The sequence below is a fragment of the Ischnura elegans genome, chromosome 8, assembly GCF_921293095.1.
Source record: "Ischnura elegans chromosome 8, ioIscEleg1.1, whole genome shotgun sequence".
Lineage (NCBI taxonomy): Eukaryota > Metazoa > Arthropoda > Insecta > Odonata > Coenagrionidae > Ischnura > Ischnura elegans.
In genome coordinates, this window is record NC_060253.1 from 64,056,204 (window position 1) to 64,083,418 (window position 27,215).

A 27,215-nucleotide genomic window follows, 5' to 3' on the forward strand; every position below is an offset into this window, starting at 1 on the left:
TCAAAGGCACCTTAGAAAAAGCAAAATCAGTCTGCAATCTGCCTTGGCAGCACTGATGTGCTTTGTTCTCCACACCAGAAAACATTCAGATAAATGATGAACCCTGAATCTATCGAGATACCTCCTCACAAACTCATAGTTCACACACACACACTCATAGTTCACTTTGAACTTCCAAGCTGATCTGCTCTCTTCTTGGCTGCTTCAATAGCATCCATTAGCCCAGCCCTAAACATTATGAAAGAAAATCAATAAATAACAAGAAAATGTTACATACATAAAAAACCTACAGCAAAAAATTACATGACAAATTATGTCAACAAGCAAAACCATTCTCTTGGCTCATAATATCCCTATCAGAAAGTCCAGTTTCAACTCAAACACAGTAGAGCAAACAGAGAGACCAAACAAAATTGAAAGATAGGGACAATAATGCATTTCCATTCATATCAAGATGACTTCCACATTGGTTCCTAACTTTCTCTGAATCTTATGAGTCCTTACCATAGACAAAATAAATACTTGTTCTGTTATATATACACATAAATTCACAGGTAAGGAAAGAAAGGGATAGGAACATGTAATGGAAAAAGGATGAGGACAACGGTGCTTTGGTAGATCGAAAAAAAGACAGAAATCAGAGGGTAAAAATGCGGCCTGACTGGGACTCAAGCCCAGAACCTCCTGGTTGCCGGCCAGGTGCTCTATCAGTTGCGCTACCAGTACGCTTAGATTTAACATGATTTCGACGGGGGATTATGTACAGGAAACTCCCTTTCCTATGGCCCACTAGAGTAACCAATCGATGGCACTGGGGAAGCTCACCACTCACCAACAGAAGGAATGGACGAGGACACAAGGAAGAAAGGAAAGATACACACTCACACGATAGCAGGAATGAGACAGGAACATGCGTTTCGGGGCACACTGAGCTTAAGTGAAATAAGCCAATATGGCTGATACACTACTTCATTCATTCACACGGCGCCTTAAGCGCAAACATACAAATAAATTCTCAGGTAAGGAAAGAAAGGGATAGTGTCCTCGTCCATTCCTTCTGTTGGTGAGTGTGTGTATGTAAGAAGAGCAGTAGCGACGTTTAGCACTTGGAATACTCACAATTGATCATATAGGTAAACGGGTAAAAATCCACTCACAGGAGGAACCTGGGAAACTCTTCGAAGACAGTGTGTTTAAAATCTTTTGCTTTGGAAATGAGTTCCCTTCACTTCGATGCCATCACCACAGTTTTATCACTCCTGCTAGGATGAATCTTGGCAACGGAAAGAATAATTCGAAGCAAGGGTTAGCTAGTGACATAAATGTCAATTTAGGGTTATTCTCAAAAAGCAGTCAAGTAAAAAAAATGTAAAACGTCTGAAATCAGCACATCTGAAGAAAATGGAACAGATTACAAAAAATGGAGAAGGTGGCAGACTGGAAAAAATTTATTCTCTCCTAGTCTCGAACCCTGGTCTTTCAAAACGAAAATGCGATATGCTACCGCCAGGCCAAATCAGCCTTGAAGTAATCAGCGAAATTTTTAAATGAAATTCAATGTGACTGTATTTTTAAATTTTTAAATGCTTTTTTCTCCCTAACCCGGGCTTATACGAATAAAACCCTTCAGCAGTATTCCTATCTAAGTGTCTACTTTCAAATAAAAAAGGTTTCATCTTCTTTCTTGGCATCACTTATGCAAAGTCTTCTTGTAAGCAAAACCTATCATTTATAAAGTATCAACATAAACTGTAAAATAGATATAAAATAGAAGAAGGATTAATGCGATGGTGGTTGGCGTAACATGGTGGAACTCCTTCATGATGCACAAAGGTTAAGAAAAAGACTTCGCTGTTCCACAAAATAAAATATATTTGCGACCGGTTTCGATACAGCGTATCATCATCTGGCAATTACAAGTATCAGTACATAGAATTTATACCCTTGAAGGCGTTAGAGGGGTGGTGGAGTGGAGGTGGAGAAAGGGGGGGAATGGGGAGGGGGTAAGGGAAGGGAAGGTAGGTTTGGGAAGTACGTCGCTGATGGGTCACTGCACGGGGTAGCCGAGGGTTTGTGTATGATGACGAAATACGGGGAGGGGTGTTATGGAGTGGTGAGTGTTATCCGTAATGGTGTCTCGGAAAAAACATTGAACAGTGGTAAATGGTGAGAATACAATTGCTCGTTAACTAATGTGATGTTGGGTGAGGTTTGGCCCACTAAAATTTCCAACTGCTCGAGTGCGTCAAGCCTTGGGCCATTGTTTTCTTTATGTAGGATTATCGGTTCGAAATCGCTTGTGTGGCCGGAATCCAAGAGGTGTTTGGCAAAGTGTGAGATTTGTTTGTTGTTAATAAAACATGAACGATGTTCCTTGGCCCAGAGGTTGAAATTCCGTCCAGTTTTTCCTATGTAACAGGAATTGCAGTCATTACATTGGAGTTTATATACTCCGCTGGGTTCTCCGGCACTAATTTTGTCTTTGGTATTGCCTAACAGTTTGCCTAGTGTATTTTTATTGTTGAAGGCAGCTTTCACTTGATCTTTTGGTAATAATTTTTCGGTTCTGTTAGATATACAACCGAGTTAGGGGATTCTACGCCATTTCCTGTCATCATCTTTCCCCCTTTCTGTGTAAATAAGGTTGAGTGCGAGTCATTTTTGTTTGTGGTGGTACAGTTTGTCAATGAGAACTTCGGAGTACCCATTATTGGATGCAATTAGTTTGATTGTGTTTAGCTCCTTCATCCTGCTGTAATTCGACAATGGAATAATACATAGTCTGTGAAGCATACAATGTATTGCTGATAGTTTGTGAGAGAAGTGGTGTCGTGAATTGTGAAGTATTATTTGGTCAGTGTAACAATTTTTTCTGAAAATCGAGAATTCACATTTTTTGTTTACATTTTGAATGGTTAACTCTAAGTAATTTAACCTTCCTTCACATTCAACTTCACTAGTGATTTTGATGTTTTGATACCACTGAAATATAATACATCCGTAAAGTATTTTTCTGAGATGTGGTAGTTGAAATTACACACAGGAATGCCGATTTACAAAAAATATTGGGGGGGCCCGAACCAGGGAATCTTGCCCCGGGGAAATTTTATAAGTAGTGAGTTTTAAGTTTTTTAGGCATTTTAGAAGAGTCGTATGATCAACATTAGAACCCTGATAACTCGAATCTCGATATCTGGACACTCTGGGGAAAATCGACAAGCCTGACACATTTTTTTCTCACACCCATAAGGAATGTTTGAGGGGGCTTGGGCCCCCTCAAGCCCCATGGAGTCGGTGCCACTGATTACACACCATATGTTTGCTATTAGGAAGTTTTATTCATATTATTGTTTAATAACTTATAAATTAATAATTAGTCAAGTTAATCAAAACAGTAAAGATGCAGTACCCTCCGCTGCAGTTCTACTTCCACCTTATTATGTAAATATCAATGGAAGAAATGACCTGCAAATGCAAAATATTACTCTTTTCCTCAATAATTTGTTCTAGAGGGGCACTTTCTAAAGGCCTGGTTACACGGTGCATTAACCTGTACGGGTTAATGTCTATAAATGTATGAACGCGAGAATGAACGGAAAAATTCACTGTGTAACCACCACAAAATGTACAAATGCATGAATGCGTGAACGGAAAATAGAACCTGTTCTAATTTCGTTCATTCACGTTTAAGTTGAACTCATAACAGAGCCACCTGGTGAGAAACAAAGGATACGACACATTTAGTTGTCATCTGCAGGGCTATTCAGTAACTCCTTACGCATATTTGTACATTTGTAATGTATCGTAAGTGCTTGAATCCTACCACAAACTCACCATTTGCATCTACACTAATATTCATATGGAGTATCCCTGCATGTATGCCGGACATACCAAGTTTATGCCTATGGTATCTTATTGGTTGTATTATGCCGGAAAAAAACAATCGATGAGGTTATAACCGAGTTTTCAACACGACATTTGTGAAATACAACAGCTATCATACGAGTAATAGAACACATTTAAACATAATTTATATCATATGAATTAACAACAATTCTACCTTTGATACGTCCGAGGTGGGAATGCACTGGCCCACCACAAAAAGACGACCTACATATTCATAAATCGACCAGACCTCTAAACCAGCATCTTTTCCATCAACAGCAAATATCTTCTTAACTTTATAACCGTCCCGGACAAAAGTAGAACAAAGTATTAAAAATATCTACTCTCATACATCATCTACACTCACAAAAACAGATGACAGAAAAATGTCTAGTAAACAAAAAACTAGCTTAAAAACAAGATGCATCCACAAATTTTAAGCCTAAGTATTAACTTTGATAACGGTTTGAAATAAATAGACTTCTATTGAGATATAACATTACGCGAGCGATAACGATAAATATTAAATATAAATAAATATTACTGGCACGAAATGAAACAACTTCGGCGACTACAATGAACACCACTGTTTACACGGCAGTGCAAATATATTACCAGTATGTGAAATTTCCTGGTCCTACAGGAAACAACGAAAAGGGAATTATTTTCTGGTAGGTATCGTCTGCTTCTTACCTAATGATACTGTTTACACATTTAAATTTTGTGCACTGTGAAGGGAATAAACAAAAACAAAACGCCTCACGTTACGAGAAAATGTGTGAAAACTTGTGCGAACGCATGTTCCGTGTAACCGCTCATTCATGTTTCTCGTTCACGCAAACATCCATGAATTCAGACACGCATTCATACATTAACCCGTACGGGTTAATGCACCGTGTAACCAGGCCTTAAGTTTTGGGCCCAAGTGCAGACTTTGTTGTAAGGAGTTGTCGTAATAGGAGAGATTTGTTACGAGATGTTTTGTAGAGTGCATTGTCCATTGCACAATCCGGGACTGGGCCAATGACTTTGAAATAAGGGGTTTTATAAATAAATTTTCTTCATGGAGGTTAGTTGTATAGAGGTCTTACTGCATATAAAATAAAATCGACAAGGTCATTGGCTGTAACAATGGCTCTTCTGACCAATAAAAATTGTTAATGTCATTAAATTTGTAACTCATTGTCAGTAAAGATTTACCTAATGCCAGCTTTCTCCATAGCATGGATCCCAGCTATTGTGGTTCCTCCAGGCGAGCATACTTCATCTTTCAATTGTCCAGGATGCCGCCCAGTTTCCAAAACCATATGAGCTGCACCCAGAACAGTTTGAGCAGCAAACTTGGAGGCCATGTTTCGTGGAACTCCCATTTTCACAGCTCCATCAGAGAGAGCCTCAATCATTAAATATACCTGTTAAATATACAAATCAAAAATATTCTCCATTAAAATACAAACCAATTAAGTCTAAATATACATTACATCCATCTCTCTGTCCCAATGGAGGGGGGAATCCCAGTAAGACGATCAAAAGAGACATAATCAATTCCTTTGAAATTTGAACAATGTGGTCTCTGGTTAATGACTTCTCTTCATTTTATACTCTCTTTCCAATCAAAGATTAGTTTTTAGGGCAGGAAAGGTTATCAGAGGTGGAATTGAGGCAGAGTTTGGCAGTATTTCAAATACATGTACATATTTTAAATATATATTTCAAATGCATTAAATCATGGTAAATCTAAGCGTCCTGGTAGCGCAACTGGTAGAGCACCTGGCCGGCAACCAGGAGGTTCTGGGTTCGAGTCCCAGTCAGGCCGCATTTTTACCCTCTGATTTCTGGCTTTTTCCATCTACCACAGCACCATTGTCCTCGTCCTTTTTCTATTCCATGTTCCTATCCCTTTCTTTCCTTACCTCTGAATTTATATGTATGTTTGCGCTTAAGGCGCCGTATGAATGAGTGAAGTAGTATACATATTTAATATTTTGCATTTTCAAACGGACTATGCAACGTATTTTGTATTTGTATTTAAAATACACAAGAATGGGAGTTTATTGTAACTGAAATACTTAAAATACTGAAAGATATGCAAGCACAATTTATCAGCAATTCGATTGGTAAAGTAAGACAGGATAAAATCTTTTTCGTTCTTCACTGTAGACATTTGTCAAAACTACTGATTAGTCTTTTTATTACATATTTGTCGGTTGGTATCAATGTAATGTCAGGATTCATGGGATCAAATGGGTAGGCTTTATTTTGGTGAAGTATTTAGAGTATTTTCACTATTTAAAAATATGTATTACAGTATTTTAACAAGTATTATGACTAGGGATGAGTCGATTCCACTTTTTTTCGATTCCGATTCCAATTTCGATTCTTTCAAATCGATTCCCGATTCTCGATTCCATCGATTCTTACTCCTTATAGCAGGTGGGATTTTGATTTATCTGTGGTATTGCTGTCATTAAAATTTAGGAATTGAATGGAATAAAATAACTAGGGATGGAAAGATCCAGGATTTTCAGAGCCAGATCTTTCGAATCGGATATTTTCTATTCCAAATGCATTTTCGAATTCCTGCCATTAAACAAAGTCATTATTCAAGTTTATTGTGGGTACATACAATCAATGCTTTTTAGATTTTCATACACATTTTTATATTTTTATAAATTAAAAATTATTTTATGGGCTTTCAAGTAGTTTTTTAAAAACATCTTTACATACTCAGGGCCTAAACTGTTACGCTTGGGTTTGGAAATGAAAATAGGAAAAATCTTAGGATGAACCACTGACCAGTAGCGTAGCGAGAGGACCCCCCAAAATATAAAAACACAATTACTTTCCTTCATAAAAGGAAACAAAATATTAAAAATCATGAATTTACAAAAATGAAAAAAAAAATGAATCTCTGAAAAATGAAGTTTTTTCTATTATGAAGGGCGTTAAAATTAGTTTGAAAACCTCTCCTTTGTACCCTGTTGTTTAAAAATTTTCCCCCCTGGTTTTGGACCCCCCCTTAACAAAATTCCTGGCTACCCCCCTGCTATCGACTGAATTCAAATTTTCCTCACACACGTTTCCCCCGAATTTAACTTTCTCATCGCATACAGACTCGTGTTTCATCCGAAAATGCTTCAGTATGGTGAGGTGGATTTAGCACATCCTCGCAATAATTTACGCCATAGTGCACGCACACTGGATTCATTGGTTCTCCTGTTAATGGAAATGTTTATACACAATGAAAGACATTTTTATTGGTGCATCATTAAATTAAATTGCAACTGCGCAATCAGCAACACAATTAAAAGTATCTAAAACGGTAATAACGTCACGTGCGACGAGGTGCTCAACCGCTCAGCATGAGGAAGGAGTGGGCAGCAAAAGCGTGCAAAGGAGAGGTGGAGGGGAAGGAGCAGTGGCGTAGCCAGGAATTTCAATTGGGGAGGGGGATCCAAAACCAGGGGGGAAAATTGTTGAAAAAACCGGGCACTAAATAATGGATTTTAAACTAATTTTAACACTTTCCCAGAAAGTCACTCTCCTTGCATTTGTAGTCTAGAAACGGAGAATTGAAGCAGGTAGGCCAAAAAAGGTCAGTTGGTGAGACGAGGTAGGGATGAAACACGCTTCAATTGTTTTCGTGTGATTTGATATTTTCCTTAGAAGACAATGATTTTTGGTCCGTGTGATTTCGGATGCGAAAAAAAAACAACAGAGGCACGGGCTGATGGACGGCCGAGGGTGGTTTTCTGAAATCTGCGACATAGTTACTTTTGAAATGCTGAAAATCCTGGCCATGGCTGAAAATCTACTTGCAACCTCTGCGAGACTTTCAAACAAAACAGTTCATGAGTAGGACAAGAATCGCATGCGACGGCGCATTCGAAGAGAGAATCGGAAATCTTTCCACTCTTATGGGGCGTTACATTCACTGAAGCTATTATTTAAAATTTCCGATCCAGATCCGATGTCTTCCGCAACTTTGGATCCGATGAAGGGCAATATCCGCGGGTATTTGGATCCGAGGTATCCGATCCGACCATCCCTAAAAATAACAATAGCCGCGGTGGCTATATTCTCGTTTGGCCGCGGTGGCTAAACAATAATGTAGCGCTCATGGCGTCGATACATACCAGAGCAGCCTGGCGGGTGCGCGGTGGCGGCCGAACGCAACCTGTCGAGTCCGCCCAGAGGCCGCGGCGGCTTATGCCAAGCAAGTATCAACTTCCTCAAGGGTTGCATTGATGAAACTGGGCTATATAAACGCGAATGTGTCTAATTTTTTTATTATTGACGCAGGCGCGTGTTAGTCTAAAAAAGTTACTTATATAAAAAAAACTGCTCTCAGAGCGTATTTATAAGAAACTTTTTTCACAGAAAAACTCGCTCTCTGCACGTTTTTATTATCATCAGACTTCAAATATCATTCGAAAGTAAAAAAATATATTTCGATCTATTATACTTTAAAATTGGTGGTCCAGATGAATTCTCCGAATGTGATTCATAATCGTAACAATTTGATTTGCCGTGACCAGCGGTTAATAAAAGAACGGAAAACGCATGGGTTGCTTCCCGATCCCGTGGTTTTCAATTTTTTTTCTCTGAGAGTTGCTCATGAACACGAGGTATTTCAGGGTTCGTCGGTTTGTCGCTCTTGCCGACATTTTAATGTTTCCGAGGCCGCTTAGGTATGTTCGTCGCAGCACCCGCGTGCTGGCGTATCCTCCGCGCGGGCAAGGCTGACACCGCGACCGCTTAGGTGTGTGGCATCATTTATGTCCCAAACTTATAGTCTATGCTCAAAACATTTATCTTCCTGGAATCAATGGAATCGGAATCGACTTTAGGCGATCAATTCTCGATTCCGATTCCGTGCCCGAGAATCGGTGGAATCGAGAATCAACATTTGGAATCGACTCATCCCTAATTATGACAGATATGTTCTAATGTATTTTGTAACAGTATTTAAAATACTAAAATTTCAAGTGTTTTGTATTTGTATTTAAAATACTGGAGAGCGAGTATTTTGCCAAACCCTGTATTGAGGAGAGTAGGCAAGAATTTTGAGGGACTAGCCAAGGAAGTGATAGGCAAATAATACAAAAAACCTTTAATTGGCCAACAGATAATAGAGGAATAACTATATAGCTCATATATATGTAATTCCATTTTCATGAAAGCAGTTAATCATGATGTTACTGGTTCTTTTTTCTTTCCTTATCATCATATTTTCCTCTGAAGTAATTATAGAGGAGTAAAAGGAAAGTTTACAGCTTAATAGTAAGAGATTTTATGTTATTTAAAACACATATATAATGCACATATAATAATACCTTAGCATTAATAGCACAAAATGCACAATTTCTAATTCTGTGCCAGTATAGTATCATCAAATACCATAAAGGAATTCCATTTTTTCAATAGATTTTATCCTAAGTTATGCAGCCACAATATATGTAATAGCAATATTCCTATTTGTGAGGAAAAGTCCAAGTGCTTAAGTCAACCTAAGATTAGGAAAAATAAGTAGGATAGGTTGAAGGACAAGTACAGGTAGTTAATTTTTTGTAATCACCAAATGTTTGTCTGAAACATGGAGGTGAGAGCTCCATCACTGCATTAACACTAGATTTTGTGAACTGATATTGACCATGACTAGGTGCTGCTAGGGATTTCAGGCTCCTTAAGGACTTGGTCCCCTAGTCAGATGCCTAGGTCTGCCCAGGGGCGCCGACTTATAAAAAATATTGGGGGGGCCCATATCCGAGGTCTTGCCCCGGGAAGAGGTTAAATTCAAAGTGTGTCGCAGCACCGAAACACAAGCATGATTCACACCACCTGATTCAGTCAACCTGCTTCACCTTATAATTATTTGTTTTAACACATTGTTGAATTTATTTTAAAAGGTAACTATCCTCAAACATGGGAAATAAAAATTACCAATATATTTTTGTGAAGAAGGATTATTTCACAAAGCATAATATAACTTAATTATTTTCTTGAAATATTGAGGGGGCTCCACCCCCCCCAAACGAATCTTTGAGGGGGCTCGGGCCCCCTCAGGCCCCATGGAGTCGGCGCCACTGGGTCTGCCAATACAGCAATCAGGCACTGAACCTAGGTGACATTTACCCATTGTAAACCCCTGCTTTCCATGTTTCTCTGCTCCAATATCTGGCAAACCGTAGACTTTCCCTCTCCAAACATTGAGACCCCCTCCATCATTTGAATAGATATGAATGAATTTACATGAGTAAACCAAAAATGACATAACTGAGCAGTTATTCTGTATTTTCGATTGAAATGACCATAATTGGAAAGCTGTAGGATCAGGCCCGTCGCGAGGGCGGGGCAACCAGGGCATTTTGCCCTGGGCGCACCGTGTTCGCGGACTAAATTTTTTTTTTAATTTTGACTAACAACGTTATCCGCTATGTGGCGCTCTCAGCTCTCTTCAACACAATGAAAGAGCTCCGAGGCTCCTTCACGTCGAAAACGCAGACACACATAACATCGGCTCGTGACTTACGCGGTCGGCAAGTTTTTCACCGAAATTTTTAAATATCCTTGTACTTTCATAATCAATAAAATATCTTTATTATGAAAAAAGTTTTCAATTAATTTTCAAATCTCCCGATGCAGGTATGTCAATGTTATGGGGGGGGGCACGATCCCAGTTTGCCCCGGGCACCAGATTAGCTAGCGACGGGCCTGTATAGAATCTTCAATAAAATTGTCCAATGACTAATGAGTCATTCATTGCTTAAGGCAACAATGATGACATGAGGGAAATTGACTGTTTCTGAGTAAGTGAGCCGTTACTCAAGTGCTGTATGCGGTTACTTAATGAACTTCAAAACAATGCCGGAACGTGGCTATATCTATGACCTCATCCGAATTATAGCCGAAATTTGGAAATACAGAATTACCCCCCTGGGCATTTCATTTGACAGCATTGCTCAGAGTGAATACATTTTAAATGGGATAAAAAAGGTGTATTTTTTCAAATGATATTTTAAAAAATGACATTTCTTAAAGTTCACATTTTCCATTTTTTGACTCACAAAAGCAGGGCCTGAACCAGAAAGGGCACCAACAGAGTTGATCAAATTTTCAGGAACTTCTTCGCATACACCTCCTGCAGACAGCAGCCTCTTAACTGCTAACAAATCATCGGGACTGACCTTGGTGCCACCTGAATAAACTGAAAACAAAAGAATACCAAAGATTTGAAATCACCCACATCATTAATTACTTTGACTGATTACCGCAGAATATTTTGGTTCCTTATCAAAATTAGAAAGCTTTGAACATAAACTCAAATACAGTTTCACATGGGGATTTCATGCATGTAGGGTTCAATGCTAAGATAAACAGGTTAACAACTTGGTACACAGTCTATACTAAAAGAGGGAGATATCAATGGTACAGGTACAATACAAATAAGTGAAACATTTTGACAAAAAATCAAAGATCATGATTGATTTACCTGAACAACCAAAACCAACAGTCATAGGTGTATTGGGCATCACACGAACAACACGGGGATGAAATCCAATATTAATAAGTTTCTGTAAAACAAGGATAAAATAGTAATAGTAAGAAAAGTTAAACTAACTACAATACAGAAAAGTTGTGCTTGTTTCCTACTACCTCCTGTAAGCACAATTACAGCATGTATTTGAACAGTCCCAAACAAAAATAAAGTGAACCAATCACGCCTGGACTACGAGTACCGCTCTCACCAACTCTGCTAGCAGCCTCGATTTCACAACTCCAAAACCCTGCCCCATATCTTAGGAGTAAGAATGAGTCAGCCAGTTCTCCCCCATCGGTCCCTAATTCTGGATATTCGGTTCCAACAATGAACTCTTTATTTTCTGAATGAATGGCAAGTTTAAATGATTTATCACAAGACCTGAATGAAAATAATTTCACTAAGGAGGTAAATAAGCAGGAAACCTCTGTAAAAAATTAAAACTGTCTCCATAATTTAATTTACTAAGTACAATAAGTCAAAGTAGCATGTTCCTACAGAGTGCATCATCGACCAATATGTCACACTACACCAGGCAGCCACTGGTGCTTTCTCCAGATTTTGTTTTTAAAAAATCAACATTTTTACCCCATATGGGTCTAATCTATACCTTTTTTTCATCATAAATATTGCCTGGAGTACTGAACAGGTATTCACTGAAAACAGTGGTAAATGGAATACACAGATATTTTATTGCCAACTGCAAAAGTTGTTTGAAGGGGATTATAGACCAGTAGTGGCCTTTATCTAGTGAATACCTAAGATTAATTGTTTCATCACTAAGGAAAATATTTGTTCAACTCTTCCTCACTCTTGGGTGCAAAATTCAAATCCTCGCTACTCGTTCGTTCCCAAGTACCGATTTTATGCGATCAATTCCCACTACCTCTTCTAAGGACCAAGAACCAGTTACCAGAGCCGATTTATCAGTGCTTAGGAGGGTTCATTCATACAAGCCAAAACAACATACACATTCACAAGGAAACAGCTTGCTGAAGAGTCACAAAATCACACATTCTAAGGGTAAATGCTCAGAAATTCTCTCAGTGAAAAGGGCTTTGAGAAAGCAACGGCAACATTTCAGAAACAAAAGCCCCTATTTTTGCAAAAAAAGCATCTCGAATAACTCGTTTACATTGTTTTACATTACACTCGTTTACAATAACTCATTACCCACGCTAAAAATTTATAACATAACGACTGAAGTATGTTAGTTGTTTTTGGGTTGTGGTTATGAGTAAATTACGCATAACAGCATCAATTCATTAAAGATAACCCATTAATTGAGATGTTTTTTAAGGGTTTTAACAGGGTAGAAATATTGTTTATAAAAGTGATCTTTCAAGTTACTATTTCAGAATGTTGAGATAGAAATTTTATTGCATTTGTTGAGCAAAAATTTCATCTGACTGAAACTGTATGTCTTTGTCACTGAATCACAAGATCAGCTTAGAGGAAGTTTCCAATTTGCGCAATAACAAGGAATGACAGTATTCTTTCTTATAAGAATATTATCCTGCCCCTTTCAATTCATACAAATAGTTTTTCTGCTCGGTGATACTTATGAGATGGACATACCATGATCAGACAGTCACAACCTACCTGACCATTGTGATCTCTTCGCTTAAACTTTCGGTGACTAATGGGTTAAAGGTGGGTGTGGGACTTGAGAAGTCTGACAACCTCTACTATAATTTCTTCTTGATAGAATAAGCAATGTAGCATCTAATCATAGCTTTTGCCATTATCCTCGGCAAAGTGATGACAGAAGACCCTCGCTTTGGATATTAATCTATTCCAGAGGACAGATTGCAAAGATAAGAATGAAAAATGTTTCGCTCTCAAGATTGGAGCTAGTTACTCAGCCAATCACGGCCCCAATCTCGCCCTGGCAGAATGTACTACAAGTGGAATGGGAACAGAGTTGCCACTTCCTCTGAGCCAAGCTTTTTAGAATGAGTTCCCCTCTCTCAACAAAAAGGTCATTATTTTTCATGTCCAGGACTGTTCAATAGTCAAGGAGAAGGGTGGTTGAGAAAAGACTTAAAAGAATGAAAACCTCAAAAAAATGAAGTACTGAGTTTCACTAGTATATACGGCAAGGTTCTAATGAGGAATTGATGGAAGAGAGAGTTACATCACTGAGCATGATGGTAAGAAATGTTTGGGGAAATTGAGGGAAACACAACCACATAAAAAAATGGTGAATTCAAGTTAAATTTAGGGGGAAAACATGCAACTTCAAATAGGAATAAGAGAATACAAACATTCCCATAATGAATACAACCCCCATATTTTTAATGATATTTGTGTGCACAAGGGCATACCAAGACTACTTGGCACCCACAAGGTGCCCAGGTCAAATAACGGTAGCCACCCCTTCAAGCACTAGACTCAAGGTACAATTTTGTTACACCCCGCACTATGGTGCCCAATGTTCCCCCAGGTACACTTCCGTGCGTATAGTGTTTCATCATCTTGTAATGTCTCTTGTACATCTGATGGCACCGCAGGTAAGTGAAATGTATCATGCAAGAGAAAAATATACCCAAACTTGTAATCTAGCTGCCTTACTAACCCAATTCCTGATCAAATCTTAATCTCCAGTCAACCCATGCTTTTTCATTTTTCATTTGGTTACATTCTTTACTCAACCCTACAATACTTAACAGTAAAAATTAGAACAAAGTAAAACAGCATTTATTAGTGATGGGTCGATTCCAAAATTTTATCGATTCCGATCCCGATTCCGATTCTGACATTTCGATTCCGATTCTACCGATACCGATTCCATCGATTCTGATGCCATAGGCTCCAAGAAAAATATCACTTACTTCCAGGCAACAAGAAAACCACTTTAAAAAATATTAGTCTGTGAAAGAGTCAGTTGACAAAAGCATCTTTCAAATAATCACTATGTAATTAAAATATAATAGCTTAATTTCAAAACAGAACATACCTGAGTACAGAAAATTTCATAGCTGTAATAAAGATTACATACTACGTATATGAATCATGTAATATTTGGCCCTTTCAAATTCTCAAGCAGAAAAACCAATTATTCTACATGCTCAGCCAGCAGGTTTTGACGTCTCCATGTTACAGTATTACTGCCTGCCTGAAAATTGCCTTTTGCTACACATGTGTGTTATTGGGCAAGTACTTTCCCACCAAAATTGCAAGATTTCGGAGACTTTGGAATTTTTATTAAAAATTATATCAACGATTTTTTGGATCTTGAATCTTCATGGAATTCAAGTGGTCGAAGCGAACAACTATATAGAACTAAACTTTAGTTTTGTAGAGCCAAAAAAAATGCTATACTTCTCACGTCATTTAATCAACCTTAAAATCTCTTGCTTTTTTTAAGTTCAAGAAAGAAACTAAACGCTACAAATGAATATCACATCGGACGGTCGCAGTAATAAAAAAGGCTAAAAGAGCCTTGTGGTGTGAAAACTCCCCCTACCGCACGACTCACCTCGGCGAAGGTGGAAAGGGAAAAAGGGTATCGGTTGTTGCCTTTCACGGAAATAGTTCTTTTTTCTCTATCTTAAGCATGCTGACTTAATCTCTTCACTTTACTTCAATACCCGAGGCATATTTCTTATGCGTGGGATGGTTCCAAAAAAACCCAATCCTTAGTATTTTCACTCGAGTAATGCGCTAAATGGTCAAGTCGATCTATATATAATCCTTTTTAACATCCTCAGTTTAGTGTTTTAAGTCTATAAAGACGATTATCTATGCTTTAAATGACGATTTTCAAGACTAATGTTTTAAAAAACTTGAAAAATCGGCCTCAGTTACCGAGCCTTAAAGTTCCGCAACGTGTAGCTCAGCCTTGACGCGCGATTGAAAAATCACTCTTATTTCCTTCGTCGCAAACTTTTTTTTCAAGATTTCTTATTAGTACTCTTTAGAAATCTCTACTTTATATTGTGGTTCAAATTTTCCGAGTTATATTTTTCGTAAACGAAAGATAATGTCTACTTTATGTCAAATTTCACGTGAAAAACGGGTCGGCCATTTTGCGTTGTAAAACCCGACAGATGAGAGCCAAAATCTTCGAAAGTCATTGAAAGTATAGGCAAAGCACCAGATCAAAGGAATATTGCGTTTTATATTACATAAAACTCACACCAACGCAAAACCACTTGGATAAATTCAAAGATTTTTTGAGGAAAAACGATATCTCGCGTGGCATTGAAAAATTGGTCATGCTTGGGCCTCTGTATCTCACTAAAGGTTCGTATTTATGTGAAATGGCATATAAAGCAATATTTGGTAATGATTTATGAGTATTTACGCTGAGTTTCAAGTCTCTATCCCCAAAAAGGTCATTTTGGACTTTATTCCAGCTTTTTCCGATTTCAGACCAGTGTGCGCCGGGTAGGAAGACGATCGGCCGCTGCGGCTGGCGTAAAGGTATTCGGCGCCCACGTCGACAACTATATAGTGTATTCGGCAAGCTGAAACTACCAGGCCAAGGCATTAGAATGACTTATCGGCTTTAAAAACTGCATTATTACATGAGTTTCATGATAGCGCTTCCTGTCGGCAGATTGCTGGACCTACTAGCCTCGAAAGCACTGTAAACTTAACTACTCGACTCGACATTCGTAATGCGACTCGAAACGCTCGAGTCGAGTACCAACTACTCGATCGACTTGAATTTTTGAGTACTCGCACATCCCAAGAAGATATGTGATTTGTTATTACGATTACGTGGCGCGAAAATTCAAATGACTGTTGGAAACGCGGTCGTTTATTTTGTTGTTTGAAGTAATACTGGAATCGGAATCGATTTTTCGCCTTGGCAAGTACTCGTTTTCGATTCCGGTTCTTGGCCGAGAATCGAGGAATCGAAGAATCGAACCGACCCATCACTAGCATTTATGCAATATCAAAACAATGCTCTAAATAGGGTAAAAATAAATGAAAGGCATCCTTAAAAATACATCAATGCCACTTCCCTTTAAAATGAGTCATTTGATTTCTAGTTGACATTTGCTGTGAGCCAGCAGGAAAAAATGATATAATGGACTCTCGTTATTACGAGGGACCGAAAATCGGAGGTTCGTAATAACGAAGTTCGTATGATCATTTCTTTACGGAATCGTCGGAAAAATCGTATGTGATAAACGCGATTAAATTACGCGGAAATATATATAAACAGGAAAATTCGTTTCAGTTTCGGCATGCCGCATGACGTAATCGAGGATTGATATCTTCCCGAGAACAGTAAGTCCGATTTACGAACTAGATGCGTTCCAAGACCTTGTTCCTAAGTTGATAAACCTACGGTCCGGCCACCAGAGTTGTCCGAAGTGAAACGCCTACAAAGGGCTCCGTGAAGAAAGGAGACGGAAAGGACGACGAGCGTGAAGGACCCAGTGGAAGAATCACTTGTTTCGGGGATTCGTAAAAAGGGTATGTTTTAGTGGATCAGGCTTATTTCGCTGCTCTTTATGCATTTGACAACGTTGTATGACTGGGCGATGGTGTGAGGTGCCTTAAGGGGACAGCGATTGGCTGCAAACCGTGCTGGCGCAGGGTTATCCGCACCTCCTATTGTGCCGTCATCGGACAAATCCCGCCGGCCGGACTGTATGCAAGGCATCGAGTACGGTTATCCTGCGGAATGCAACACTTCATAACAATTGTGCGCCAACTCACGATTGTGGCGAACTGATCTAGCTGGGCGTGCAACGCAGCCGGTACCGAAAAAAATCGCTCTCCGCGGCAAGGACCAACGGGCGAAACGCTGTACAGTTCCTAACTTCACACCGGATTCAATGATACTTTGTTCAAATTATGCCCAGAGTGCGATTTCCTCTACGCCGCGCCGAGTAGCAACGGCCAAATCAAAAGGCGCCAAATTTGAAATTTTTTAATTCTGGAATCTCTGAAAGTTCGTTAATCGAATGTGCGTAGGAAGAGAACTAACTATACATCAAATTTACGAACTGCAATGAGTCTGCCACCACGATTCCCCAGGAATGAAGCTTATTTTATGACGTTGCGTATATGGTGCAGAGAGAACCATAAATGACGCTCTTGCTACACGAGGAGATATACAAGAATTGCCATGAGAAAAAATTCCCCTGGACCGGGAATCGAACCACGGACCTTTGGCTTTCCGGGCCACTGCGCAGACCACTACGCTATCCAGGTTCTTTAATTCCCATGGCAATTATACCGAGGCTCATGGTACTAGGTGTTAGGCCCTCGCGGTCCATCAAGGATGGCAACGCGAGGGAGAAAGGACTTCCAAGAAGCCACAACCGGTTGAGAGCCTCAAACCTGCGCTAAAGCCGCGCCAAGCGGTATGTGTAGTATTCCAAACCCTGCCGCGTGAACGGCGGTGAAATATACAAGAATTGCCATGAGAAAAAATTCCCCTGGACCGGGAATCGAACCACGGACCTTTGGCTTTCCGGGCCACTGCGCAGACCACTACGCTATCCAGGTTCTTTAATTCCCATGGCAATTATACCGAGGCTCATGGTACTAGGTGTTAGGTGATTCCCGGTCCAGGGGAATTTTTTCTCATGGCAATTCTTGTATATTTCACCGCCGTTCACGCGGCAGGGTTTGGAATACTACACATACCGCTTTGCGCGGCTTTAGCGCAGGTTTGAGGCTCTCAACCGGTTGTGGCTTCTTGGAAGTCCTTTCTCCCTCGCGTTGCCATCCTTGATGGACCGCGAGGGCCTAACACCTAGTACCATGAGCCTCGGTATAATTGCCATGGGAATTAAAGAACCTGGATAGCGTAGTGGTCTGCGCAGTGGCCCGGAAAGCCAAAGGTCCGTGGTTCGATTCCCGGTCCAGGGGAATTTTTTCTCATGGCAATTCTTGTATATTTCACCGCCGTTCACGCGGCAGGGTTTGGAATACTACATACACGAGGAGAACTTAAACGTGGCGTGATTATTAAAAACTTAGCGTAGTAAATATCCATCTAAATGCCATGGCTTATGCGTGGAACTTCGTAATAAAGTTCATTTTCTAACCGGCGGGACCGGGACTGAGGTTCGTAATTTCGTAAAAACAAAAATTTCGTAATAACGTTTCTTTTCCTATAGCTTGGATAGGCCTTTTCGTCGGGACCCACGATTTGCTTCGTAAAAACGAGGACTTCGTAATAACGTTGTTCTTATTAACGAGAGTCTACTATAATGGTGTTACATTTCAAACAACATAGCCAAGAGACAAGGAAAAGAAAAAAAATAAACAGGGACAAACTGTATGCATAGGAAAATTGACAATGCATTTAAATGACATACCTACTAAATAGGTTAATAATTAATTAAATAGAACAAATAAGTCATAAAAAGTGCAAATACTACAATTCACTTAAAGTCAAAAAATGATTAGCTACAAACTTTACTACCTGTTCAAGGTCTCTAAGAGTGACCCCTGCAATGACAGAAACAAAAAGCTTGGTTCCTGTTTTATAACTTTGCTGGACTTTTATAGAGTGAAGAGCAGAATCCAGAATGTGTGGTTTCACAGCTAAAAATACAATATCTGATGCTTCGATGACTTTTCCTGCAAAACAACAGAATTTTGATAAGAAACATCTCAAAGTTTTAAGTCCTGTACAAATTAATGTCAATGAAAGTAGAATCAACAGGGAAAGGATAGGCAGCAGAAGGGGAAGCCTTTGTGTTTGTATAGATAGAGAGGATACAAACAATAAAATGACACAACATGGTTTTCTTGCAGTGAACAGATCTTTTCAAATTTGAAAGCGTAAGATTCTTGCATTGATATGCATTAAATGTAACACTCTTATCTTTCACATTAGTGTTTAAAAAAACAGAATTTGTGCCATACAGAATTTTTTCATGGGTAAATGAACCGAAAGTTGAGGTTTTCTTAATTATTCTCAAAAACATTTCTAGTTTCCCAACTACATACAAAATTAAAAAGTTACAGCTCTTCTGGAAGTAATCAGCAATTCATAGCAATCAGTGAGTGAGTCAATCAGTCATTCAAGGGGTTTAATATATTTTTGACAAGCTTTATTATTAAAAATTGAATTTCACAATCCTTCAAAAAAATTTCAAAACAAAAGTCAACAGGAACTACTTTACTTGTGACTCATGTCTTCAATTTATGTGAACTCTTCGCTCATCCCGAGGAAATGCAACACAAAAAGTACCTCAGTAACCCAAAACTAGTTAAAACGAAGTCACCATTTTCCCATACCCATCAGATGTGTAATACAGACGTATTAAAACAAATATGCATACAACAGTACACAATAAAGGTAACTGGGTACAGATATTGTATATGTTCAAAATGACATGCTTCTAAGGTCTGTTCACTTTATCTTTGCAGGTGAGCTGGTGTGGCTTAACCGAGTTGGGGTGAGAGGAGGGAAAGTTTATCTACACGTGACTTTCAATCTGCCAATCAGCAGACAGTAGGCGTGACCTATCACTTTGGAATTTCAGTCGCTCTCAGACCTCCGTCGTGTCAACTTGGTGAATCTGCTAGCTGTGTTGCCAAATCTCGCGCGTTCTCTTGGTGCTCTTCGATTCTACCATTTGAATCCAACTTATAACTTACCGTTCCTTATTCTTTCACTTCAATCCTTTTCCATCTCCTTTCCAGAAAATTTTTATTCACCTTTTGCATTCCCATCAGCACCGACTCCCTCCCTCCACCTATTCCCTCTCAGTACTTTTCCGATCCCTTTCTTACCAAACCCTAACCCTTTTCCTCAACTCCGTATTTACTTTTGGGTATTACAACCTACATATATAGTTTTGGATACCTCTGATTTAAAATAGCAACATCCGAGAGAGTTTATTGAAGGCGCTATGGAGAAAGTCAACATGCTGCTTCGCAGTGGCGCAAAGAACATTGTGTTTAATGTTCTTCGTTATTTTCTATTTATGGAGCAGATCATTATATAGCTCACGGAAAGTGACTCCGAAAATGAAGACACTGACGGGAGGGAAGACGATGAGGTTGATTTATTAGCCACACCACTCTAAGAATAAGTTACACAATAAATTATTTAATAAAATACCCGTCGTGCTACTTTTTCCATTCTTTTTGCATCCTCACGAATTCCCTTGCAATCCCCGTTTATCAGAATATTATGCCTATGTATGCCTTTCACCAGCGGTCTCGCATTTATCAGACAATATGCTGGCTTCAGGGATGGGATTATCCTCAATCCCCTCTAAATGAGTAGGTATACATTGTTTCGCCGCCGGGCCCAAAATATCTGTGGCCACGTAGGAGTCACACCTTTTCAGTGAGACACTAGGGAGGCTATGTACATTCGGCAACGTTGAGGTCGCTCCTGCTCTCTCTCTCTCGGTACTACCCCTTCCCATTCAGCGAGGCCCCTTCCCCTTCAGTGAGGCCTTCCGACAGTGTCCGGGGTCTCACAAAAGCTCACCCGCAGAGATAAAGTGAACAGATAATAACATATTACACTGGTACTAGATCCCCACAGATGCTGAGAAGAATTTATTACCGCTCACCATTATCATGGGTAGTAGCAGCTCCCATTTTTTCCCATGCACTAAAACTTCTGTCAGATGGAGATGATGCGGTTATATTGTTCGCAGGTAATAATTCTGGAAAAAAAATAATTGAAATTTAAGTCACATAATTCAAGATATATATAATAGTTAGAATAATTTCCAACAAAAACCACAACATCATCCTAATTTATCCAAACTCCTTGGGTGTTTCAAAAATATTCGGAAAAGGCAAAATAACAATTATTTTAGAACATTTTCAGACTTTCTCCACATTTTATAAATAAATTAATTGTAATGACATTCAATAGAGATGTGAATGATTTCACCAAATAATTTTTAACAGAATATTTTTCTCGAAGACACATTTAATTGAAAATGTCATGAAAAAAAACTAAATCAGAGTTTCCCCTATACAATGAAAATAAGTGGTTCACTTAATATCTATTAATTAACTTACTCCCTTCAGTAGACACATTCATGAACAGGGACTGGCAGTGTAATTATTGTAGCTAAGTCAAGATTAATTCTTATCTATTTCTTGCAAGCAAATTCCACACATCACAGATTTCTCCCCCAATACTTTTCGTAGGAAAAAAGTTTTGCAAGCATTGCTGCTTCTATCTTCAGCCAGAGACAAATGTGCCGGGTCATTGCTTTCATGTCCACTACACTGGGCCTTTTTGCCACAAATGCTGAGAGGTGCTACCTCATCAATCCTGATTGTCTTCTACAAATATTCCACGCAGTACCCAGTCTGCTGAAGTTGCCATTTCGCTATCTCTATTCTGATCAGGCTGAGGTAATACCTGATAGATTAAAAACTAAACTTTGTTGTACTCCACAGAGTATTTATTAAAAGACTGTGTGGAGCACAACAAAGTTTAGTTTCTTCATATCATGTCTCTATTCCACAAATTAACCATACAAATCATTGATTTCATGAGGTAATATCTGCCCTCTCTCAACATTACTTTTAATTCGTCAAATTGTATGTGTTATTCTGGGGTCTAGACATGCTTCACTATGGCTGGCATATGAAACTGCCAATTCCTCATATGTACCTCTACCATATTGTTCCAGGTGGACCTTCAAAGATTGGCAAGTCTCATTTAGGATTTGCCTCAGGAACATGTCACTAGGTACAGTATCTCATTTTGGTCATGTTGGAGCCTGTATTTTGCTGGAGTCAGTTCGGCATCGATTTCGATGCACAACCGAACCTGGTGGTGATGCTATGCTTCATCAATGCTCTTGCTATCCTTAGACCAGCCCCCTAAATGCATAGCATTATTGCCCTTGCTTACCTGTTCTCACTTGCCTAGAAGTCTCTGACGATTCGCAAGGGCTCCTTCATCAATAAGACTCTTTCATGGGCTGTACTGTGGTACCCGTTCCTTCCAAGTGCTACCTTTGGCTATGTATTTTCTTTCCTATTTCATTTAGTCTGCCGTTGATATACATTGGGCTCAGCAAATTAAGAGTCTTGAGTAGTTTTACATGCGATGGTGGTGGGAAGCAACATTGAGATACCTATCAGTGTGAGCGGCCACTTGGTATACTGACCAAAGCTGCCATTACTTCTCTTCTTCACTAATACACCTAGGAATGGCAGCTGTCTATTCTACCATATTTCCATAATAAACAGAATGGCTCAGTGCAGGGAGGTCATATGATCTATGAATTTCTGGAGTTCCTCCTTGTTTCACGGCAAACAAGTCAGCAACGTACTGAAGCCACAGGAATGGCTTTTTGTTTTAAGTGTCATGGGCCTTCTCTAAATGCTCCATATAAAGATTTTCTAAGGATATTTGGTGATATTCACAATTTTTTAAATATTTTTTTTTATTGACAGCTACACTGTGCTCTGCAGCATGCCTTGTTAGGCGGTCAGTATTCAGCATTTGGTTCACAAACGCCTAACAAAGCCTGAAGCAGAGGACGACAAAACTGTCACACGTAGTTATTCAAAAATATATGTACTCAAAGAACCCAAAGAATACCAAGTATCAACATAAGCTGTGAAAATGTACAAGATACGTTCATTAATCTATGAATGGAGATAATGGTATGCTTGTGAACGCCCTCAAAAAGTAGGAAGAAGTATTCAACTAATGATGGAAATCTTCAGGAATTATAGCTGATTTAAGTCCTTTATTAATTCATTTATTGTTTTGGATCATGACGTTAGAAAACAGTGATATTACATTAAAACTAACCAAGATGTCTTCTTTTTCAATTGTGAAGTATTTTAAGATACTAATGATAAGGGTGGAGTTTCTGGTAATGGACTGAATCTTTCCCACATACTCTTGAAGTGACTATAACTGACAAAGTAGCACTGCACAAACAATTCTTTGAATGCAGTCATATCTGCAGAATGCCAAGATCTAAACAATACAGAAGGAAGAGCAGCGAAGATTTTTTGGTTTTCATATCAGGTAAAATTTTTAATATCTCCTTCCAATGTTTCCATAAGTTACTTGCCCATTGTCCTCAGGGATTCAGGAATGCAATGTCGTTCTATTCATACATCAGATCAAGTTAATATACGATTAAAAACAGGCAAGAGCAGTTGCTCTCAGAGTGTCTCCTGATTGGCTGCCAATCCCCTCGGCCTTTCAGGGTGTGGTGCCATACCCTCCGAATGTTGTAGTCAGGGCTTGGCAAAATACAGGGCGAGTAGTAATTGAAATACTATATACAGCTCCAAATGTATTTGAAATGCAAAAACCTTTGATTTGGGTAATTGAAAAACAAACAACAAAATAGTATTTTAAATTCAAAATAAATTTGAATGACACTAAGAGATCTTAAAAAAAAGTATATATACATATATATAACTTGTCTTAGCACATTTTGGATAGTTGCAGAACTGAAGAGAACGATTCAAACGAAAACCGAAACTTAATGTTACAGAAGTGTTATCAGAGCTACTTCTAATGTACTTATTACTTTACAATTAGAAAATACCAAACATTCTTATCTGAAATATAAAATACATGATATAATCAAGTTGTGTATTTGGTAGGCATACCAAATACAAGTGTATTTCAAATACATATTTTAAACCACTTGTATTTTAAATACTGCCCAGCCCTGGTTGTAGCCAGTTTATGTATTGGTCATGTTGCAGAGCTGTTAGATCTGAGTAGATTCCTTCACTAAGCAATCCCAACACCCACATGAATTCTCAACTACTGCCAACTTTTCATGCTGCCCCAGTGGCGGCTGGTGGTAATTTATCTAGGGTGTGCATTAGAGCAGATATAGGATGATATAATTATATTATGTTAATCCTAATCCATGAGCGTCATATTTCGTCGTAATAGAATACATAGCAAGCAAAACATATCACTGGTACACTCTACCCTTAAAATTGCATGAACAGAAATAATATTAGCATGTATGAAAATAATTATTCTCAACACACCTTTACAAGTGACGGTAGGTGAAATTCATTCTCTTTTCCTTACACCCTATGAGGAAGTAGTGTAGAAAACGGCTATACAGATGGCTCTGTAGACGGACTAGGATCCTGGGCGCAGGTAGTGTAGGTGGCGGCTACACCACTACACTACCTGCTAGTCAATCACCAAAAACATGCGCGTGCGCATTCGCATGGTTTTGAGTCTGCTCCCATCGCCCCTTTGAACAGCACATAACCCCCCGCTTACCTCGTCCCGCCAGAGCTCCCTCAAGCGATCGCACAGACCGAAAATGCGCCCGGGATGATGCCACGGGATCGCACACTTGTAGAGCGGTGAATTCGAAAAGGAGATAGCTGTAGCGTTCGGAGTCTCATGTTTCTTGCATATGCAGACAGTACTTTTATCCTTCGCGTTGCAAAGGAATAGTTTTCTTTTATAATTTATTCATCTTTGGGTGTGCACTTGCTAACGTGCGTATACGCACGCGCCACTACTGTGCTGCCCTAATCAGAGGTGTCTCCTATGCTCGTTCAAGCTAGTTTTTAATGTGCAGCTCATCTCTCCAATGTAAATTTGGATGCATTAACATGGTATGGAGTACATTCTTGAAGTTTTCAGTCCAAATGGTTCCTTTGCCTTCACTACTTTGACTTTTTAATTTTGATGGAGCAAGCTGCATGGTGTCAATATCAAACCTCCTCAGGATCCGAGAGATCTTCCCTCATTTGGTGGATATGTATGGAAGGAAGGCCATGGTCGCTGACGTAGACTCTACCTTTGATGAGGTCCTCTTTGGTGCCAAGACCCTTATGAGGGCCATGTCTATTTGGCATAGGATGTAGCCGTATTTGTAGCCATTCTGGTTAAACTTTTTCTTCCAGTGCAATATTACTTAACGGAGGTTTTCCTCATCAGTGATGGAGATGGCCCAAAGTATGATATAGATAACACCAAAATCTTCTGATGATGGAGGCGGCTCTTCTCTTCCAAGTCAAGGTCTGTGTGAGAGGGTTTCCTATACACACTGCAACCCAGGTTGCCATATCTTTTGTAAAACAGTAAATCAGTACATCAAAGAAGAGAGGTTGACCATCAATCTCCTTATCCACAGTAAACGTTCCTGTAATGTCCATTCATATGCTGAAGAAACACATTAAAAGCATCAGGTCCATATAGCCACATGACAAACAATTTGTTCATTGTGTGACCACATAATCAACCTATCATACATAAATGCTTTGTTGGGAGCAGGGCTGAATTGAGTGCCACTAATTAAAAATTCTCCAAAAGGAATTTTGCTAAATTGGAAGGAAATATGGAAAATCTTATCGGGTGTGAAACCTGAGAAATCTTCACTGCCACTGTTCACAGGGAAAACACCAGACATTGCATCATACATGAAAGAAATTTGTAGAAAAAAGAACAAATCGTAGCATACTTAACCAGAAATTACGTTTAAAAGCAGTGATATGGCACCACATAACGAGTTGAATCCTGCTTGAGTAAAATGATATATTTCACAGCAATTTATTTCTCTAGTTAATACGAAATAAAAATACCATAAAAACACAATTGGCATTAGAAATATTTTTTAGTTTGTTCCAGTTGCTTCAGCAGAGTGCAAAACTAATTAAGTAAAACCACAGCATCTTCATCAAATGTCCTTCCAAGACCACAGAGTTCATATATTTCTTGCAATGGAGTAACACAAGACCGATACTGACATTCATAATAGTTGAGAGCTTCTGAGATATGGGGATAAAGGGATGTGAGAATTAAGCTGATATTTGGCGAAAGTGAAATCAAAGATAGGTGATTAACTCTACACAAGGGTAATGTATGGGAAACTTTTTAGAGTGGAAAAAAGATGGATACTAATGATAAATAAGTTGAAGTAACTTTCCAGTAGCAATTAATTGAAATGAAGAAAATAAGACTAATCTAATTAAACAAATGAGTCAATGGAGCTTCAAAATAAGTAACAAAATCAAAAGTCAACAAAATTAAGATTAGTTTCATGCATGCATGATACCCACTCAATTCTACTAACGAATAACCTTGTGATATTTACGTATATCTTTTATCGATATATAACCATTCAATTAATGGCATGTTCTCTATTTATACGTCCATGTAAGTTCATAACTAATAAAATTATTTTTGAAGCCAGTTTCGAAAGAGTAAGGGCATTTGAGTTCCAGGACACTTAGTTCAAAGGAGATTACAGGGCAATCAGTTTACACGAGAGTTCAACATAGTTTCAGAAAACGCAAACTGATTTTTCAAGGCATATAATCACGGTACCAAAGCAAATGTGTTCTCATGGGCTGCTACGGAATTGATTTCATACCTGCTTTCAAAATACTATGAGCAATTGCTTGAGCCATGTTCCCGCCGCCAATGAAACCAATTTTACTGGTATTTGTAGCCTCCATGACTTCAGAATAAATTCAACTTAATCGACAGAAATAACCGCGGCAAACTAGTTACAAATGATTAAAATCGTTTTCGAAAGATTTTGATTCAATTTCGATTGTCTTTTTAACTTGACACATGCCGGCATTGCAATACATATTATTATCAATACGCCGAAAGCACACTTCCGTTGGTATTTCTGTCGAATGAGGACAGGGGAAAAGATTGGATGACAATATTCCCTATAATAGACATGGATAATTATTTTTCCGAAAAATAAATATCCAAAAGTCGTTTTTCGCGGGGAGGTCCTTAAGTAGTTTTTATAAATCTGTACAGAGGACTCTGAACAGGTGCGGCGATGCTCATGCCAGGTGAAGTTCCACTTATGCCCACTTTAGTAATCAGAGGGCATTGGTAAACATCCACGTC

The 27,215-nt window shown here is 38.9% G+C and overlaps 1 protein-coding gene across 2 annotated transcripts; it reads right to left on the reverse strand.

The window, feature by feature from the left end:
• LOC124163304 (pyrroline-5-carboxylate reductase 1, mitochondrial-like) lies at nt 1–27,206 on the reverse strand. Of its 2 annotated transcripts, none has more exons than XM_046540118.1 (7): nt 27,121–27,206; nt 20,938–21,033; nt 18,825–18,982; nt 11,378–11,459; nt 10,953–11,092; nt 5,086–5,297; nt 1–228 (listed from the first exon to the last, which is right to left on the reverse strand). In XM_046540118.1, exons 2-7 carry the CDS (start codon nt 20,963–20,965, stop codon nt 162–164), a joined length of 687 nt encoding a protein of 228 aa, XP_046396074.1. In that variant the 5' UTR covers nt 20,966–21,033; nt 27,121–27,206; the 3' UTR covers nt 1–161. The 2 variants fall into 2 exon arrangements, with proteins under 2 accessions (XP_046396074.1, XP_046396073.1); XM_046540117.1 differs by lacking the exon at nt 27,121–27,206 and adding an exon at nt 26,719–27,104.
• Between the last annotated feature and the right edge of the window lie 9 nt (nt 27,207–27,215).